We start from the raw sequence: 20,979 nt of genomic DNA, 5'->3' as shown, positions 1-20,979 counted from the left end.
GGCATCATTCCAGGGGTCGCAGCGGTGCTCTCCCCCTCTCCCCCATGGGTACTGCTAAGGGAAAAACTTCAGGCACCGGTGCATGTGGCAAGCACGCACACCTACTGTGGAATACATCTGAGCATCACATCTCAAAGAACGCTAGTTATGGAACAGGTAACTGTCCTTTCTTTTCATTTAGTTATTGCAGTTTCTGTACAATTTGTTCTAAGAACTGTTAAAATCTACAAAGCTTTTATTTCAAAGCAAAGTAGCATATCTTTCTAGTAAGCTCTCAACTTTTTCCTAATCAGTGTGACATCTTCAACCAGAGTTTTTGGGCAATATCCACAATGTTTATGTAAAAATGGTAGCTAGACAATTTTTTATAAACTCCAGCCTAGGATCTGGATAGTTAATCTTTAAAATCTCAAAGGGTTCTAACAGAACTTGTTTTAAGCAGGATTAAAAGAGTTCAGCCTATTAAGCAAGTAAGACTGATGGAATGATCCAGTCAGCAATTGGTAATTCTCAGCCATGTGCACATTTTTATGTGAAATTACTTGGCATTATGTCACATACCCCCATATTAATACGTTGTGCATGTTTTAGTTATTCAGGGCCCTTCCTGACCCAAATTGTCACTGTTAAATTGAATTGAAGCACCTTGTTCAGCAAAAAACTTTTAACTGCCAATACAGACTTTATTATTAAACAAAAGACAAATTAACTGAAATTTGGCTATGAATATATTTAGAAATATGTATATTTGCATGTTTCTTACATCAGTGATTTATTTTGAAATCTGTCACTGTTTAATCTCAACATAGCACATGCAACAAATGAGTTTTAAAACATGCAGTTATAGCTCTTATACAATTTTAGAGTTTCTTAAATAACTGCTTTTCACTGATGTTATCTCCACTCCATTGATATCTTCAGCTCTTCGGAATAAGAGATGTGAAAGACAGTATATAAAGTTAGACCACCACAACGTCAAGTATTTTTTCCATCCTGGATTTAATATATGCATAGAATAAGTATGCATTTTTATTTTATAAATTCAAAACAAAACTGTGAACGGAAAATATAAAAACAGCCTAACAAATCTCAGTGCTAGCATGTTTCCAATAGACTCAAGGCTTTCTTGTGGATAAGGCCTCCACGAATAGGGGCTTGTTTACACTTAAAACGCTGCAGTGGCACTGCTGTAGCACTTCAGTGAGGACGCTACCTATGCCGATGGGAGGGGTTCTTCTGTCAGCGTAGATACTCCACCTCCCCAAGAGGCAGTTGCCAGGATTCTCCCATTGACCTAGCATTTTCCACACCTGTGGTTAGGTTGGTTTAACTGCATTGTTCGGGATTATGGATTTTTCATGCCCATGAGCAACGTAGTTATACCAAGCTAATTTTCTTGTGTAGACCGGGCCTCAGCAAGAAGCATACTGTTGAAAGCCTTGGTATGTGTCTCCAAATATGAGGAATAACACAGAAGGGGTTGCAGCTATTAAGATGATAAAGAACATCCAGTGCTGATCGCACTCTGGACATTGAATTATGCTTCCACACACAAGGTGGATGAGATAATATATTTTATTGGACCACCTTCTGTTGGTGAAAGAGACATACTTTCAAAAAACACATAGCTCTGTACAGATCAAAAGCTTGTCTTTCTCACCAATGGAAGTTGGCCCAATAAAAAAGATTTCCTCACCTAACTTATCTCTAATATCCTGGGACCAACATGGATATAACAATATTGCAAACAAGTTTCCATCCACCCACCTTTTGGGTTTACGGTTTATCTATGAGTATTTTTAATAATTTGTATAATCCAGAGCAGTACATTTTTAATCCCTGTCATGAAACACAAATAAATGTGTCCAGCCTGAGACCCTTACCAAGAACAGGACTTTCATATGAACTATTTCAGCCATTTGAATAGAGGTAAGGGTAGTGCCTTTCTAGTAGAAAATATGACAGTTGACTCATCTCAAAGTTTAGCATCAGTTTAAGGCAGTTTTATTCTATTTTACTCCGAGACTTAGTAAAATTGTGCATCTTTGTGCAGGACCCACAGTCTCTTGATCCAAGGTAAGTGAAGGGAGCAGAGCAGAAAGCTTCATTTAACAAGTGTCTTATCATTTGCAGCACACCAAAAACGGAAGGTCCTTCTTAAATTAAAATAGAAGCCTTGGGGGGTGATGTGTGTTGTTTGTTATCAACTGGTTTATTTTACCATTTTTTTTTCTGTTGTGCAGTTTGTTGCATAATTTAAGGACCCGGATCCAAGGCTTGACGGCCTGTCCCTTGTGTTTCTTGGTTTATGACTGTCGGCTTTGCGGAATACGGCTGAGATGAAAGGATTTCTTGAGGATGCAAACTACTCCATTGGCCTGCTGGATGAAGGAGCAACTCTTGGAGATGTTATTGACAACTATGTTTATGAACATACACTTGTAAGTATTTGATACCCAAACCCTTCTAGTTTAACTGAATTAATTTTCATGTATAATTTGCTAGTACTTAAATTCTTCAATTCCTAGTCTCAAATTAAGTCTGACTAGCCAAGTGTATTGTAGGCAAGATGGCAATAACACACACAGTTAAGGTTGCCTAACCTTTTTAATTAGAAACCCCTTTCTAATTGCTTATAACTTTGCTGAATTTTCACCATTTGGGCTGAAATTTTCCATGTTTGCTCTCTGCCTCAGGCTGAATTTTGTTGGCAAAGTTTGAGCAAAAACTGGTCAGCCACTTCCAAAAATGAGGTTTTGGGGGAAATCGCTTTGCCAATGTTAAATAAATAAAATTATTCAGCTGTTCCTATGAAGAGCTTTAGCATCTATGGGATTTTGAGCAGCGACCTGAAGTTTGGCCAGTAGATAGTGCTGGGGTTACAGAAGTGTCTTTTACTGCCCCCATGAAAATTTGCCCAGATTTAGCTGATTCATAAGCCTCTGAAAAAAATCATTTGCACATGCGCAGAGATTGGGTCTTCCTGTTAAAGTTTCTATATTCCATCTGCACTGAGTAGCCCCACTAGTCCCACAGAGCTCTTCTCTGCATGTGCTAAGTGCACTGTATATGCTTCCAGTTCCCAGTGAGCCTCCTACATGCTAGGAACAGAGTGGGTGGGGTGGGGTGGGGTGGGGTGGGGGAACAACAGCAGCTACTCTTTCAGCCTAGAGGAAGGTATGCTGTACTGGGAGCCAGGAGGAGACCACGAGTTCTAGTCTTGGATCTTTTACGGACTGGTTTTATTAATTCTGTGATTTTTATTGAGCATGTATCACACCCCTATCTTAAGAAGCAGGCAAACAGCATAAAGGGGTAATGGAAGGGTTGCACAAGGCCATCTGTGGCAGAGCTCAGAATAGAACCCCTGTTCTTTATTATGCCATATCTAAGAGTTAACAAGGTTGCACAGGTGACCTGGCATTTTCCTAACTTTTGAGTGTTTGACTTTAGAACCTTAATGTACTTTTAGTATAGACTCTTCTATAGAATTGTAATTATAATCTTGATGCCTCAGATAAATGGGGGGAAAAACCTCAAATCATGTCAAACCAACCTAATATCCTTCTCTGACAGAGTAACAGGGTTTGTGGAGGGGGGAGGCAGTAGATGTCATATATCTCGACTTTAGTAAGACTTTTGATACCATCTCACATGATTTCTTCATAAGCAAACTAGGGAAATATAACCTAGTGACGAACCTACTATAAGGTTGGTGCACAACTGGTTGGAAAATCATACTCTGAGAGTAGTTATCAATGGTTCATACTCAAGCTGGAAAGGCATATCAGGTGGGGTGCAGGAGGGATCTGTCCTGGGTTCAGTTCTAGTCAGTATCTTCATAAATTTGCCTAGTGGCACAGAGAGTACACTTACAAAGTTTGCATACAATACCAAGGTGGGAGGGGTTGCAAGCACTTTGGAGGACAGGATTAGAATTCAAAATGATCTTGACAAATTGAAGAAATGGTCTGAAAGAAATAGAATGATATTCAGAAAGGACAAGTGCAAAGTACTACACTTAAGGAATAATCAATTGCACAAATACAAAATGGGAAATGACTGACTATTAAGCAGTACTGCAGAATAAGATCTGGGGATTATAGTGGATCAAAAACTAAATACAAGTCAACATTGTAATACTATTACAAAAAAAGTGAACATCACTCTGGGACATAGTAACAGGAGTGTTGTAAGCAAGACATGAGAAGTAATTCTTCCACTCTGCTCAGCACTAAGGTCTCAGTTGGAGAACATTGCTCAGCACTAAATTGCTCAGCAAAGGCCTCCATAGGAAAGATGTGGATAAATTGGAGAAAGTCCAGAGGAGAGCGACACAAATGATTAAAGGTCTAGAAAACCTGACCTACAAGGAAAGATTGAAAAAATAGGATTTGTTTAGTCAAGAGAAGACAATGGGGGGGGGGGGGACATAAAAGTTTTCAAATATGAAAGGTTGTTACAAAGAAGAGGGTGATAAATTGTTCTTCTTATCCACAGAGGGCAGGTCAAGAAGTAATGGACTTAAATTACAGCAAGGCAAATTTTCTAATTGTAAGGGTAGTTAAGCACGGGAACAAATTACCCAGGAAAGTTGTGGAATCTCCATCACTAGATGTTTTTACAATCAGGATAGACAAAGACCTGCCAGGGATGGTCATGATTAAGGCTACAATTTAGTCATGGGTAATTTTAGTAAGTTATGGACTGGATGACCTATCGATGTGCCTTCTAGTCCTACATTTCTGTGATGCTATGGTCCTACCCCTGCTCAGGAAAGTTAAGGACTTCTTTTTAAAAAATAAAAAAGTGCTTGTAATGGAAATATTTTGTTACTTTAGATATAGTTCTTGCAAAATCTGTAATATTAGGCATTTAAGGTAGGACCTTTCATCCAAGGAATTTTAAAGTATTATGTAAATAATTTTAACAATTTCTTTGAAGGAGTAGGTATTGCCTTCATTTTAAAATTGGGTAAATTTTGGCACAGAAGTCAAATGAATTGTTTAAGGCCATACATTAAGCCAATGGCAGAATAAAAAATACATAATCTATGATTCCCAGTCATTCTTTGACCTAATAAATATGAGAGATTTGTACTTCATAGGGTATTTTTGCTTTGACTTCAGATCCACCATTATAGATACGTGATTTTTATTTTTCTACTGTCCTTTGTTTATAGACTGGAAAAAATGCATTTTTTGTTGGTGATCTTGGAAAGCTTCTGAAGAAACACAACCAATGGCAGAATGTGATGGCACCAGTAAAACCATTTTACGCTGTAAAATGCAATTCCTCTCCTGGTGTACTTGAGATTCTGGCAGCTCTTGGAATTGGGTTTGCATGTTCTAGTAAAGTGAGTGTTTGCTCTGTATATCTTGTTTTGCCTATCAAATTACCCTCTCTCTATCCTGGGGTCTGTTAAATCTGTCCTGTATAAAACTTCTGCTCTTGGTGTTAGTTACAATGTGGACACGTTCTTTGCCTTAAACTGTAAACCCTTTATTATGACTCAGTATAGCAATTCCATTTTGTACTCTTGAAGCAGCTTATAATACAGTTTAGCTAGCAGAAAATCTTATTTGAGCTATACAGACACTCCTCGACTTACGCAAGCATTCTGTTCTGGAACGCCTTGTGTAACTCGAATTTTGCGTAAGTCAGAAACCTATACCCGACCATTACACACACACAAAAAAAACCCCAAAAAACCCCCTCCTATTCCTAGTTTACAGAACTTTTTCCATAAGTGCGGATTTGCATTAGGGTTGCGTAACCTGGGGGGCATCTGTATATCCCCACATACATTGAAGATAAATTCACTACTGAAACTCATTTGACATGTGTCTAACACTTTAATACTGTCTTGTTTTTCAGTCTGAAATGACATTGGTACAAGACTTGGGCATTGCTCCTGAAAACATTATATATACAAATCCTTGCAAGCAAGCTTCTCAGATAAAATATGCAGCGAAAACTGGGGTAAACATCATGACTTGTGACAATGAAAGTGAATTAAAGAAAATTGCACGTAACCATCCAAGTGCTAAGTAAGTGTTGCATTGAAAAGAGAGAGAAATCTTAGTTTCTCTTACTGCTGTGGGAATTTAACTTTGGCTGTGGTATGGGTTGTCTGTTTACCTGGAAGGAAGAGAAGCATGTGGGTTTTTTAATGCAGTTTACTTGCATGTATTTTGTCCAACCTTGGCTCTGGTGTAGCAGTGTTTCTCTAAAGATATTTTGTTGCAGGATTTTCTCTTCTGGGTCTCGGCTTCCTAGCATAACAGGTGGAACTCCCCATGCTCAGAAAAACCTGGGGGAACTTTGGCTTTGGGGGCCGAACTTTCATGTCAGTATTCTGGCAGTTTAATTTCAGTATATTGGCGCTTGCCTTGGGGCCTCAGCTCCTCTTCATCTACAAGTAGTCTTGCTTTGCATGGCTTCAGTGTTTTATTTCAGGATGTTATCCATTTACTTGACTCCCAGTGGCATCAATTGTCACCAAATGAGCACATACCTTGAATCTTCTGCCTGGGATTTGGGTGTGCTGTGTAGTGGTGTCAGATACATCTGCAGATGTCACCAGTGAATTAAGAATAATGGGTATTGCCTTCAGTCCCTTCTTGAGATATTCCAGCCATGGCTTAGAGTACTTAAAAAGAGAAATCGCTCAATCTTAAACCTGAGTCTGCTTCCACTGCTGAGTGCTGGAGTTCTGTTAGTGCCACCCACATTGGCACAGATTCCACTTCCCTCTAGACCCAATGCGAGAAAGCTTCCTTAAAGCAAATTGTATCATCCTCATTCACAGCTGGGGGCTTGACAATGGTCTGAGCCTCCCAAGTCACTGGGAGTCAGTACTTGAAGTGAGTAGTCCTGTGCTTCATGTTGGTTAACAAGGCGTTGCTTCCACATAAATTTCAACAGGAAACACCAAGAAACAAGATGCCCTGACATATCACTACCAAAGTGCCTGACTCTGTTCAGGCTTACATCTTAGAGATGGCTCTGGGGAGATTCTGTGATGGTACTGTTTGGGATCTTGCCAAGTCCCTCCTGGTTATCTCTTAGGCTGTCTCAAAGGCTACAGTACTACCTTCAGTGCTTATCTCCCACCCTGCATTGAGACCTGGTGGTGCTTCCCACAATCAGAGCACCATCTGCACAGAGACTACACCCACACTAAGTTGGTTTGGTTGGTGCATGAAGCATTCACTTTGACATAAGTACCTCATGCAATTGAAGGGTCTTAACAAAAGTAGTGGAGTTGACTTCTGTGCTGCTGTTTATGCTCCCTTAGCTTGTTAGATAGATCACTGTAGTGGGAGCAGGGTGGTGATCGGGATGACATGGCTTCTATCTGGAATCAGATAAGCTGACCAACTAATTGCAAAACCCATCTCCATTGCAGAGCAGCAGCACGTTAGTAAGACCGTGGGAGGATCTGGCTTCTTCCAGTTTCTTGAAAAACTGGCGAAGTTGGCTAGTTTGAGTTACTGCAAGTTCAGGAATCTTCAAAGGCTATAATCAAGGCTTTCACCTCCATCCAGTAGGGTTGTGGTGCCGTTGCACCCTCTTTGGGTCCAGCTGGTGAAGAAGCAACAGGCTGCCCAGACTGTTGTCCCTGTCAGATGGTCAAGAAGTGTATTTCAGCTAAGTTTCCCCTCTCTCTGCCCTGCCCTGCCCCATCCCCACATGAGCTTGTGGTTGAGATGGCCATGGCTGGAGCAAAGACTGTTCATTGTGATCCTGAGCTTCAGTGCTAAGATTCTTTTGGACAAAGATTTACTAGTCCACAGTTGGATCCTTTTGCATTATGAAATCTCAGTTCTTCACAGTCAAAGGACAGACTGACCTTTGAAAAAGGCCTCTGCCCTGGTTCAGTCAGTTTCTTATGAGAAAATGCTAGGAGTCTTTAAGGTAATTAAATAATCTTAGTGCAGGAGTTCATGGACCTGGGCTGGCATCTGGTGCAGACAGCCTTTGATGTGGGTGATAGTAGCTAGCATCTGTATGAGAAACCCTTTGTAAACTAGAAGGCCTTGTTAAAGGATCATTCCGTCAGAGTCAGTGGCTTGTGCTGTCTTCCTCATGGATGTTTCTAGCAGTCTACAAGACTGCTGCATGATACTTGCTCTATGCATTTACAAAGCGGTTGCTTGGATTCAGCTTATAGGAAGAAATCCTATTTTGTAGTATAAATCCTGTAGCTCTTAAGTCCAGATTCTCTTACCACATAGTTTTATTTCTTTCTGGATTTCATCTGAGTTGGCTAAACTTTTGAAGTCCTTGTGTTTGTCCTACAGACTGTCCTACAGTCTGTAGTGATAAAAGCTTGGTTTTCCTTTTGGGAGGTATCTTATACCTTCTTTATGTACTTCAAAAATAACTTCATATTTTTTGCATTGACTTGCTGCCTGTTCCAGTCATGTGACTCTAGTTACTTGCATTTCTGGAGAGAATCCTGCACAGAAAATTGTAATTCTTCTCTGAAGATTTTCATCCATCTCTGTTGATGTTTGGAGAGGAACCTTTTTGAGGTGTTGGTTTCTCAGATTTTGATGCTTTTACTATTCAGCCTTCTAAGGCATTCTTTTTTTCTAATGGTTTTGTTTTGTGATTGGCCAATTTTTCTTTGCGGAGCCTTCACATTTTGCTAAAATCTGGAATTGACAGAATCCAAAGGCAGTAATTATGCTCAGGGTGTCATGTGACCTTCAGTCGGGAAAGAATGGATCATGCTCCTATCTACTACCATTGCCTTTAAGGGCCAAAAAGCACCAAGATCTTGGACTTCCTCCAGCCTCACTTTAGCCTGTTGAGACCCAGCTATGAGAATCCTGCAAGAGATTTTGAGAAGAGCAAAATTACAAGGTAAAATAGTTTTCTCTTTTATCTTTCTTTACTGATGCTTTATAATGCAGTCATGAAAATTTGTCAGTTCAGTATGGCATATGTAGTCTTGGTTAACAAATGTTTTCAGGCTAACCTTGGTGCTACTTAAGCTGTAGTGTGCAGAAAGATATATTTTTGGAGTTGTCATATGATGAATTCAAAGGATTTGATTTTGTCCAATAACGAGGCCCAATATATAGGTTTGTCCAAATGTTATTACAGAACATTGTATAACTAAAATTGTTTAATTTTGATCAGAGGATTTTTTTTTAAATCATTTAAGTGTTTGTGCTGGTGAAAGAGAACCAGGAAATGAAACTGGCCAGTCTAATTTATCCAAAATGAGTGAAATGCCAGCAGTAACAAATGGCATAAATGATAAGCAAGGATGCTGAAGGGCAGATGTTGAAGAAATGGAAGTTAGATTCCCCCCCTCCCCCCGGCATACCCCTTTAAACTGTTGTTCGTAAATGTTTGCAATTTGAGGGTTCCATTAAATTTTTGGCAGCTGCTAGATTATCACTGTTGGTAGTAGTCAACAGTGTGCTTATCTTTGCTTGGCAAGGAGATGGTGATCTTTCCTTTCAGCTGTAGAACTTGCCAGTTATCCTTGCCTTTTTCATCTCCAGATTGGATTACTGCAGTTCACTCTGCATGGGGTGCTTGGACTTCACCAGCCAACCTTCAGCTAGTGCAAAATGCGGCTTTTTATGTTTGATGGTGTTTCTCACTTGGGATTGAAAATGGAGTCATTGGCCCTTTTAGCTGACGTTGAGTGAGTTTGTATTAATATAATCTTGTGTTTGTACACTCTGGTTTTGATAGGCATGTCTTATCAAATTACCACTCCATAGCAATTAAAGCATAACAAGACTGATTAATGATCAACTAATGAGACTCAGCTCACAAAGCCACAAGAAATTAGCCACCCCGTGCTCTAGCCAAAGACTGAGTTAATAGGTCTTCTAGCTATGATATGTGAGAACCATTGGAGGAGGAGAAATGGCACAGCACTCCGACAGCAGCCTCCTTCTCACAGGCAATGAGGAAGTAATGGGGGCGGGAATGGAACACCCCTTGCACCCAGTCCAACTGCGGTGGAGTAGGGAGGTTGGGAGGGGTCTCTACATGTATCAGACTTCTACCAGACAAGGCTGATGTAAGAAGATAAACACAGCAGGCTCCAAAGGGAATCCCAGGGCACTCTTCCTCCTGCCAGCCAGGAGGAAAGGGCTGGAGAGAAGTAATCCCATTGTCACTAAAGAGCAGCTTATGAGCAAGCACTCCTTATGAGAAGGTAACCCTTTTTTTTATTACAGCACCCAACAGAGTCTTAGTTGCTGCATTTCCAAATCCCTTTTCTTTGTTGGCTCCATGTTTTAGCCCCTAATTGCTAGTTTTTTCTCTGTACAGGATTGTTTTTATTAGGTTCACTTGACTCATCCATCGATGGAGTTGGAGTACTGACAACATAATCAACATACTTCTGACAGTCTTCAGGCTTCACATGTGCTGATGATGATGTAAACCAACTGTGCCCCAATCATCTTCCCCTTCTCTTAGGCTCTTACTACATATTGCCACAGAAGACATTAGTGGAGCTGAGGAGATGAACATGAAATTTGGCACCATGCTGAAGAGCTGTAGGCACCTCATGGAATGTGCTAAGGAGCTTGAAGTCCAAATAGTTGGTGTTAAGTGAGTAGCTTTTTCATTTTTTTCCCCTTTTGTGTAATATTAAATACTCAAATTTAGATTTAACTCAAATTATTTTTTTATTGTGCCAGTTTATTGTCCTTTCCTTATAGGGAACAATATAAAATCCAGTTGCATCATTTGAGAATTTTTGGTGACGCACTCAAAGCAGTATGAAACAGAAAAGTAATGGCATTTGAGCTACATAAAGTGTCACTGATGTTAAGGCAACCCAAAGTGAATATGTGAAATCCCTTCTGCTGTAGTCAGAAAAACTGCTAGAGCATTTCATCCACTGACTACCCTACTCTTGCTCTGGTGCTTTCCAGTGATTGGCTTTTATCTGTCTAACTCTGCATAGAAAAATAAACAGTTGAACTGATAAAAGGCAGGAGTTCAGTGTGGGAAAATCAGTACAGATACTGGGTGAGATAATGCTGGAAGATTTAACTATGAAAAGTTTTTAGTGATGTCCATAGTAATCACTTCAAGTTCAGAGTTCTAGTAATTTTAGTTTTCGACCTGTAGATGGCAGAGGATCTTCTTGAAGTGTTTTTAGTCTTCCTAAACTGAGTGACCTGTGGTACTTAAATCTAGAGTAAGCTAGATACACAAAGATGAAAAATTCTCATATCACACTGATCAAAAATTGATGCACAAATTGTCTGTATGCTTTCAACTGCTGCAAAAACTTGTGGAACACTAATGAACATGTTTGATAGATTAAGGAAACAGTCAAAAGAAGAGGAATATTCCTTTATCAGTCACCGGGGTGTGTTTAAAAAAACTTTTTTTTTTTAACCTAAACGAATTGGATTTTTTAAATTAAATACATTTTTTCTTTAATAAATTAACCTATTTAAAATTGAAGTTGGCAATGTATGTTAATGCCTAAACTTACTATAATCTCTTAAAAGTATTAAAATTTAAATAAAAAAATATTCAAGCAGTATGCATTTGCTGCCAAAGTTTTAAAGAAAGTCAAAGCACTGAACTGATGGAAGTTATTGGCTAAGCACCTGGAACCAGAGTGTGTTGAAAAGCTAAACCAGCTTTTGACAGCATTAGCTGCTTTTGCAAGTACAGACAGAATATTTTCTTCATTTCAATGTATTCAGTTCAGTTTAATGACTAATTCATTCAAATTTGAGAAACCAATTGGGAGCTGAAAAAGCAGAGAAGCTGCTTCTGCTCTTCAAATACACAAAAATGAGGTGTCTGAGGATGAGAAGAACTACTTCTAAATCCTGAAGGACATGACCAGAAACAACCAGTTCAGTTCACTAACTGAAGCTACTTCCTTTGTTTATAAATCTGTTTTAAATGCAAAATATGTTTTGATAAACTTTATGTATCCAGCACATGTAAGGTATTTAACTAATTTTAAAAAGTTTTGTGCATTTTTAATTGAATTTCAATTTCCATTGAAATGTAGTTTGACAAACATCACAAGTAAAAAATATTAATCTAGTAAATCATCTAGAACTGCATCATTCACCATTTTCTAACCTAATAAAATGCAAAAATCTGAATAAATGTGTGTAAGCTATATAATTGCTTTGAAACAACGTTTATAGATAATGTATCATCCTGGTTAGCAAAAAGAAGTACCAAATGTAACTAACCAATGAGAATCACCCTTTCTTTAGAAAAGTAACTAAAATGTACAGATGCAAAACAGGATGAAAGTTGATTTAAATTGATCTGCTGTGTTTGTCACAATGAAGATTTAGACTCTGATGAGGTATCAGTAGCTTAATCTAATTTTTGTCACTTAAGTAACAGTCATATTGTGGCTGAGCTTACTTAGCACTAAGGATGAGAAGAGAGTACAAATTCTCAGCACACAGGGTTAAATCAGTTTGTCTAAAACTGTTCTAACTTAATTTTAGAAATGAAAATCAATGGGACCACATGCTCACAAGGGTCCAAAAAGAGGCAGAAAATATAGCTGACTCTGAGTTTGTGCCTTCGTTGTCTCCTTCCTTCTTTTAGATGTTTGGCCAAAGCTGGAAAAGAACGTTTAGTCCATCCTTATGGCAGTGCAGGATTGGGCTCTAAAATATGTTAAAGTCCTCCATCCATTTTAGTCCAAACTTACATTCTACTCTTTCTCCTTCCCATCATTTGCTTGTGGTGAGCCTTTTCTGCTCGGTATGGGTCATCTGTTTTGCATTTTGTGCCGTTTATTTATAAAACAGCTTATAGAATAGTGAGTGAATACATGTTACATATCAAAGAAGTATGCACATGTTAGAGGTTGAACGACTCAAGTGGATTGACAATGGGATACAGAGCCTTTCACCTCTAGGTTGCTGCTTTGGTTCTTACCCAAGCAAGTAGTGATCAGAAGCAACCAATGCCTTTTGTGACCTTTATCTGATGCAGAGTTTGTTTTTCACATGCACTGAAGCTTTATATTATAGGGATGTGAAACATAAAAGATGTAAAATGAATTGTAGTTTTCATCTAGTTACCCTCTTAATTGGCACTTTGTTGGCAGCCTGAGCAGAGCGGTCTAGACTGTATAACCATGGAAGCAGAATTACCGTCTCATCTCTTGTGTCAATATGGATATATTTTTATAAAGGAAATATATACCTTCACAGTTGTATTTGTATTTTTTGTATTCTGTAGATAAATAAGACATCATTCTTCTGGGCTGTCAGAACAACAAAGTTCATAAGCACTAGGTCACTTTTTTAAAAGGCCTGTGCTAGTGAGTAGGCACAAGGAACAATTTTTCTGAATAAACCTAGTGTCACAATATTAAATTTCTGTGAAGAAAATGTTTATTTTCTTGTGTCTTCTTGTGTCATAGCAAGGTAGTGACCTTAGATTTCAAGACCAGACTTCTGGCTTAAACTGCGCTCTATTCCTTTCATGTCTGTATTTTTAGATATGATAAAATGACTGGTTTGTGTGATCTATTCTTAGCCTCTCATTTCCTAGCTAATGTTTTCTGTTCACCTGTTTTGAATTACCCCATCTCACCTGTGCCATCAGTCTGTCTAGTGTCTAGTCCACAATCTGGTCTACAATGAAAATAATCATAAAGAGGATAATTGGGAATAACTGTTATTCCCAGTTGTTATAATATCTATTGTTTTACTGTGTCCCTCTGGTCATTTGTACAGTTTTATATACATGCATTACAAAAGTTTTAATTCTCCAAAGCCTAAAATTCTGTTTAAAAAAATCAAAACTGATATGGACACTGTGGGTAGGGAGGTCCTAGGACTGTGTTTTTTAGAATATTTGCTGTAACTGGTTCTCAGATGCTATTTCACTACTGAGCCTATTTTTCTTTATAAACCTATTTCTGTGGACTTGCCCATAGGCAACTTTAACTGTTGTATCTTGAAAACACTGACATTCAAATTTCCTTTTTTTTTTAAGATTAGAATGAAGCCATTGTTATTCTTAAATTGTGCTATACAAATTTGTCTTGTGTGTGCAAATGGGCTAGAAGGAAAGCAAAGATGTTTTGAGGTCTCTTCCTATTGCATAAATTTCTCGTAAACAAATAAAACCTTAATCACCTATGCATGGAATATACGTGCACTTCTACTACTATAAATACATGTGTACTGTCAAAACAATACTTCCTTTGTCAAATTCCCTTGAGTGATCTGCTATATGTCCCTATTGGTCTAGATATATCAATTTTCTGTTAATGCAGGTTGTAGGTTTGTGTATTTATTATATTTCATTTCTTTTAGATTTCACATTTCAAGCTCTTGCAAGGAACCTCAAGTGTACATTCATGCTATATCTGATGCTCGGTGTGTGTTTGACATGGCTGTAAGTAATTATGCTAACATACAATTTAATAGAGGAGTCATCCTACTATATTCTCGCTAATGGAGATAAGAAAAATTATTTCCTGATATGTGTATTGTTAGTCTGATAAGGACCCTTCAAATAACAGAATGATTACACACAACTGAATAGTAAATTATAGACCTTACTGAATATTTAATGTGAGACAAATAAAATCTTCCACTAAAACATCCTTTCTTGTATTTTAAAATTTTCATTAAGGGCCAATGGGTGTGGTGTGTGTTTTTTGTGGGTTTTTTTTTTTTCTTTTAAAGTCCAAGATCTCAACTTCAGCAGAATATATTTGTAGCTTTCTAAGTTAAGAATACATCTTAAAAGTAAACTAAACTGTTTATCTACCAAGACCAGTGAACAGGTTTTGTTTTCTCTGCATGTGATGAAATCTTTACCAACTGAACAATGCACGTGGCTGCGTTCCTTATGTTGCCTTATATAACTATGTCATTGGGTTTTGCGGTGGGGAGGAACAGAACCCTGAATGATTCTCTTGGCAAAAAGGAACTGACTTGTTGACACTGGTAAATTTAATTTGTGTTCGGCTATAAATGTATACTACTTGTGTTAAGGAAACAGATTTTTATATTGAAAATATTTCTGTTCGCTTTTAAGTGAGAAAGAAAAGTTTAAGTTCGAGTTCAGAAAAATCCAGGATAATGACCTTACTGTGATTTATTGCAAAATTATTGATGTGATTAATTACACAAGGAAGACAGTTGAAGTTCCCACAACAGTTTTAACTCTGCCCCCTTGTGCTTATGCGTTACAAGAAGGGCTTTCATCACATTATCACACCATGCAACCATTTATATTATACATACTATTATGTGCATCTAAGTTTATAAACATGTATTTCTTTCCCACTATATTGTAGTAAAGTATTTGCTGAACAGTGTATTGCACTGTCCAGTTTTGTGAGAAAAGACTCTTCTACCGCATACTCAGAGGCCAAATTAAGGTTGCTTTACTTTAGAATTGCTTAATTTATTTATTCTCCTTACTAATTGCAGTAATGTTTAATATAGAATAATACTAGGTATTGTTCACTGGAATACTTTTTACTGTATTTAAGATGTCACAATTTCACACTTAAAGCATGAGCATACAATATTGAATGAGATTGGAGAGCTCTTCAATAAAAACTTTAATTTCTATTGTCTGCATGCTTAAAGGCCTGTCTATACTTCCTTTTAGGAAGAATTTGGCTTTAAGATGAACATGTTGGACATTGGTGGGGGCTTCACAGGTTCAGAACTTCAGCTGGAAGAGGTACGCAATTCAGTGGAAGTTAGAACTAGCTTGCCTTTCATTTGTCAGTTTGGAGTTTTTGACATGTCAGTTTCCAACTAATATTGATAGTTAAAACCTGAATTGACAGATTTAAAACTATGGGGATGGATTGGATTATATGCCACAGTTGCACTGTGGAGTCACTAGCAGAGAATTAGTACAGATCCATGAAGTACTGCTAGTCTCTCAATTCTGATTCAACTAACGTTACATAAATTATTCACAAAATTGTCCCTCAGGTGCTAAGACCTTACAAATGAGAGAAACAGTAACCATTGTAAATTGACAGAAAACCAAAGCCTCAGTTATTTTTGTCATTTTTAAAATTTGCATGCTTCTTACCATGAAGATTTTAGCCTTTTCTTCTGGAGGCAGTTCTTTTGACTGTGTTCATAGTGGATGAATACTGATCTGCTACTGCAGCTGGAATTTTCAGTATTTTGGTTTAGAACTGAAGACACAATGCATCAGCTGGACATTTGCTTTAATGAGCCTTAAGATTTTTACTCTTAGAGCAAATCTACACTGAAAAGTTACAGTGGCATAGCTACATTTTTTAGGGATGTTAAAAATCCATGCCCCTGAGAGACACAGTTAAGCCAATCTAAAGCTTAGTGTGGACAGTGCTAGGTCAACAGAAAAATTATTCCATTGACCTAGCTCCATCTCTCAAAGGTTGATTACCTACAGCTATGGCAGAACCCCTCCTGTTGCTGTAGTACGTGTCTACATTGAAGCATTTTAAGTGTAGACAGAGCCTCATTTGATCTTTGGTTTGGTGTCATGACCTGGTCACTAGTGAATAATGGCGGTTTAGACTGATCACTGTATTTTGTGTACTCTTATAGGTAAAACTCCCAAAGCCTGGAGTGCTGAAACAAATAGGTTCAAACAGCCACAATCATTAATAGAACTTTGAAAATTGCCTACTTAGTCCATGTTTGCCTTATCAAGTAGTTGTGGACAAGTCATGCAAGACTATAGCATTAATATTGAAGTTAAAAATCTGATTAATGTTGGGTAAATTCAGTGAATATCATGTTTGTTTATTTGTCAAGATGCAAAACTGTAGTTGACCAAATTGCTCTGTGTTGTTTGCATTTTTTAAATGCAACCCTGATACACTTCATGGATTCATAAATAATTTTACATCTGTTGAAATTACTTAAATGGTGATTTGGTCATTTGGATGACTTGGACTTTACTGGAGACTGAAGAGAATGATACTTAACTCCTTTGTAAAGTGCTTTGAGATCTACTGATGAAAAGCATTATATAAGAGCTTGCAATTATTATTAGGTGCCTAGGTATGGCATCAGTATCCCAAAAGTAACACCCGTTTTATTTTCATAAATCTTAACTGTGGTGTCTGAGACATGATTCAGCAAAGGCCCAATATGGGTAGTAAAAATCAGCTTGTGGCCAACTCACCAGCACTGTAAATTGTTGATTGGAAATTTGTGGCAGAGGACTTCTGTGTCTGATTTATCAATCAAGCACCTTTCACAAGAACTATAAATAAACTTCAAAATAAATCAGATGAGCAATCTAAACATTACCTGTGACTTCAATTTCCTAGGTTAATCATGTCATCAGTCCATTATTGGATGTCTACTTTCCTGAAGAATCTGGTGTTAATGTGATTGCAGAGCCTGGATGTTATTATGTTTCATCTGCATTTACTCTAGCAGTTAACATCATTGCAAAGAAAGCTGTTGAACATGATAAAGTTCTTCCCTCTGGAAGTAAGCAACATATTTGTTTTGTACATGTGTGAATCAGTACAAATAAGTCTCCATTTCTGTCAGCATAGCTCAATTTTATGTGTAGATCATGAATTATATGCTTTAATATTTTTTCTATTCAATAAATGGCTCATATTTGAGTCTGTCTATTTTTTAAGGTTCTGTCCTTATGTTAATCTTAGGCTTGGTAGAATTAAGTTTTGATTTTTTTTAAATTTTGACTGATTATACTGATGTTTGTTTTGAAGCATTTTTTTTTCATTTATATATATTTTAAATTTTCACATTTGCGGGATATTACGTGGTGTGGTAAGACAATACTTTTGTTATAGTAGATGTTGAGTTTCAAAAAGTCCAAATTTTTTATAACTTAAAACAAATTATCAACATCCTATGTCAAAATATATAAAATGAATATCGTTAATCTAACTCTAAAATTCTCAAGCAGCGCTTTTCTTTCTTTGCCTAGCTGTATATTTTGTTATCATTGGTGGAAATGTTTTTTCATCAGTTGGTGTGTGTGCAGTGAAAGACATTTACTGATAAAAATCTAATCCTTCCAAACCTGGTTAATCTGCACTTCTGTTCATTCTCTGCTTTCTGGATTGGTTTGGCATTGCTTGTTTCCTCACTAGTAAATAGATGCGACTCATCTATGATCTTCAGGCATCCTATCAGTATATAATTAAAGCCGAATTAGGGGAAGATGGAAGAACATGCAATGGAGCTACTATTGTCCCTCTTCTACTAAAATGGAATTTTTGGATGTTTTCAATAATGGCTAGAAGATTAAGTATGCAAAATGTGTCCTTAAGCATAGCCTTTAGGGGTAGGCTTGAATTGATATTGTAGTCTCATAATTACACTCCTTCCCCAATGCACGTTTTACATAATCTGGGGGAGGGGCGGGCGGGAATTAGCTTACAGAGGATTGCAAATTGAATGTTTGTTAGAAAAATATATCACCATTTTTCTTCCAGTGGAGCAACCCAGGAGTGATGATGAGCCAACCTTTATGTACTACATGAACGATGGTGTTTATGGTTCTTTTGCAAGTAAATTGTCTGAGAAATTTAATACCATCCCTGAGGTTCACAAGGTGAGTCTATGTAAATTCTGTAAGAATATGATAAAGGATTATTCTTTTGCAGGGAAATTCTGCAGATCCATTACAATGGATCTTACTCCTGTTTGCAGCTTCTTTGAGGCACTACTACCCCAATCAGACAGGCGCAAGTGGCCACAACCCTGAAGACCCAGGCACTTCTAGCCAGATTGAACTGCCTCCAGCAGCTGCCGGAGGGCTTTACCAGATGACCTGCTCAAAGCAACACCACCACAACCAAAAAAAAGGATTCTAAACATTACTGGGCTTTTAGTTTGCCTTGGAAAAAGGGGTGTGTGTGAGGGGAGGAGTTGTGCTCTGCAGCAGGCTTGCTGAAACACCTTTTCCCTCCTGCCCTGTTTTGATACCAGGGTTGCTGGCTGCAGAAGTTTCCATTGCAGCCTGTCTGGACATGCCACTCTGGTGGAACAGCTTCAAGGCAATTAGAGGAATAGAGAAGTTGCAGGAAAAGGGCACAAAAATGTCTAGGCTAACTTGGACCCCACTTAGCATGGTCAGCTATGCCAGAATTGCCTGGCCAGCTGAAATCACCATGTTTTGCCACTCAACCATGCACTACCTGCCTGACTAATCGTACCCTGCTTATTGCAGATCAGCCATGCCCCATACTGGCAGTCCTGGAGGGCTGAGGTAGAGATCAGCCCAGACATGGAGGAACAAGCAGCAGTAAAGGGCCTCTTACTTGTTTCTAATTTACTTCATCCTCTTTAATAAGGTGGGAGTCATCCCTTATGTAAGCCTGCCTTGCCCATCCTAGGATTCAGTGAGACAACACTGGTGTTAACTGTTGTATAGCACTAGGGGATTTAGTGAGACAAAAGGGCTGTGCCATGTGATTGTTTTCCCTCCTCCTTCCACATGCAGGGATTTAAGGAGTTTCTGTAACATTCAAGGGCTCATCTCAAAGTGTTATTTCTGTAGCACAGCAGGTGCAGTTCTTTCCCGATTCCCTCTTTGTTTGATATTCTATTACCATAGGTAAGGCTAGGATTACGTCACAGAGATCATGGATTCTGTGACTTCCAGAGACCTCTGGGACACTTTCTGCTTCAGCCAGGGGCTAGAGCTGGCAAGGGCTCCCACAGCTCCTAGCTGCTGTGGGGTGGGGACGGACCCCCGCATCTCTGAGCACCTTGGGGGCCATGGACCTGTGCTGGGTGCTGGACCTACCCCTCCCTATTTTGTCAGTTATTTTTAGTAAAAAAGTGGGACAAGTCATGAGCTTCTGTGAATTTCTGTTGATTGCCTGTGAGCTGTCTGACTTTTACTAAAAATAACTGTGACAAAATCTTAACCATAGGCTGCTGAGGCCACTCTTCTTTTGTTCTAAAGAGCAGGGGGTAGGCAATATGCAGCAGCTGGACCCCCCAAGAGTTAATTTCTCTTGCTTTTTCTTCCCTATAAATCTGAGAAGGACATAAAAGGCATACTATGGACTCTGGCCACAGGTGTCACTCCTCCACAGAGGAAATTTCTAAGGCTTGATTTTTCCTAGTAAAAAGGAGGAGAAAAAGGCGCAGGGACTTCCTTCTACTTGTAGGTCACCACAATACAGGAAGAACTCAGTTGTGTTTTGTTTTTTTTTCTTTTGAGGAGTAATCAGAAGCCATTCTCAGGAGTTTTTGGTGGGAACTCTGTATGCCTCCAGCTAAGCCCCTACAAAAGGAAACTTGGAGAGTGAGAGGGAATGGGAATTAGTTAATCCACAAGCAAATTTTTGATAATTTGTACTCCCAATGTTGATAACAGTCCTCATGTTAAAGAAATTGATAGTGTTTATATAAAAGACTAATTTAAAAACCAAAACAATCCCCAACCCTTTTGTGCCTGCACATCTTGGACTAGAACCAGGCATACGTGGCCAGACTACCTATCGCCCATTGTGTCATTAAGAAAAGAGGGTTACTCACCTTTGTAACTGTTCTTCTTCGAGATGTGTTGCTCATATCCATTCCAGTTAGGTGTGCGCACACCGCGCGCACGTTCATCAGAAGATTTTTACCCTAGCAACACTCGGTCGGCTGGGCACCTCCTGGAGTGGCGCCAGATATATACCCCTGCCGACCCAACCGCCCCTCAGTTCCTTCTTGCCGGCTACTCTGACATTGGGGAAGGAGGGTGAGTTTGGAATGGATATGAGCAACACATCTCGAAGAACAACAGTTACAAAGGTGAGTAACCGTCTTTTCTTCTTTGAGTGATTGCTCATATCCATTCCAGTTAGGTGATTCCCAAGCCTTACCTAGGCGGTGGGGTCGGAGTGAGATGTGGCAGAATGCAAAACTGCTGAGCCAACGGCTGCATCATCTCTTGACTGTTGAACCAGAGCATAATGCGAAGCAAAGGTATAGACCGAGGACCAGGGAGCTGCGTGACATATCTCCTGGA

General features: G+C 38.7%; 1 protein-coding gene across 3 annotated transcripts in view; it reads left to right on the top strand.

Moving 5' to 3' along the window:
- AZIN1 (antizyme inhibitor 1) overlaps positions 1-20,979 on the top strand; it is a 68,222-nt gene that overhangs the window by 35,508 nt on the left and 11,735 nt on the right. Inside the window, exons 3-10 of one of the 3 annotated variants that reach the window (XM_050941046.1) lie at positions 2,244-2,441; positions 5,183-5,356; positions 5,878-6,050; positions 10,459-10,593; positions 14,313-14,394; positions 15,625-15,699; positions 17,300-17,465; positions 18,446-18,564. In XM_050941046.1, coding sequence (XP_050797003.1) covers positions 2,340-2,441; positions 5,183-5,356; positions 5,878-6,050; positions 10,459-10,593; positions 14,313-14,394; positions 15,625-15,699; positions 17,300-17,465; positions 18,446-18,564 — 1,026 coding nt within the window. In that variant the 5' untranslated portion in view covers positions 2,244-2,339. Of the gene's footprint in view, positions 1-2,243; positions 2,442-5,182; positions 5,357-5,877; positions 6,051-9,524; positions 9,671-10,458; positions 10,594-14,312; positions 14,395-15,624; positions 15,700-17,299; positions 17,466-18,445; positions 18,565-20,979 lie in introns of those variants that run through there. The other 2 variants (XM_050941047.1, XM_050941048.1) reach the window with 2 other exon arrangements.

The sequence above is a fragment of the Gopherus flavomarginatus genome, chromosome 2, assembly GCF_025201925.1.
Source record: "Gopherus flavomarginatus isolate rGopFla2 chromosome 2, rGopFla2.mat.asm, whole genome shotgun sequence".
Taxonomy (NCBI): Eukaryota; Metazoa; Chordata; order Testudines; family Testudinidae; genus Gopherus; species Gopherus flavomarginatus.
The sequence above is the reverse complement of the archived record's forward strand: the minus strand, read 5'-3'. Positions and strand labels throughout refer to the sequence as shown.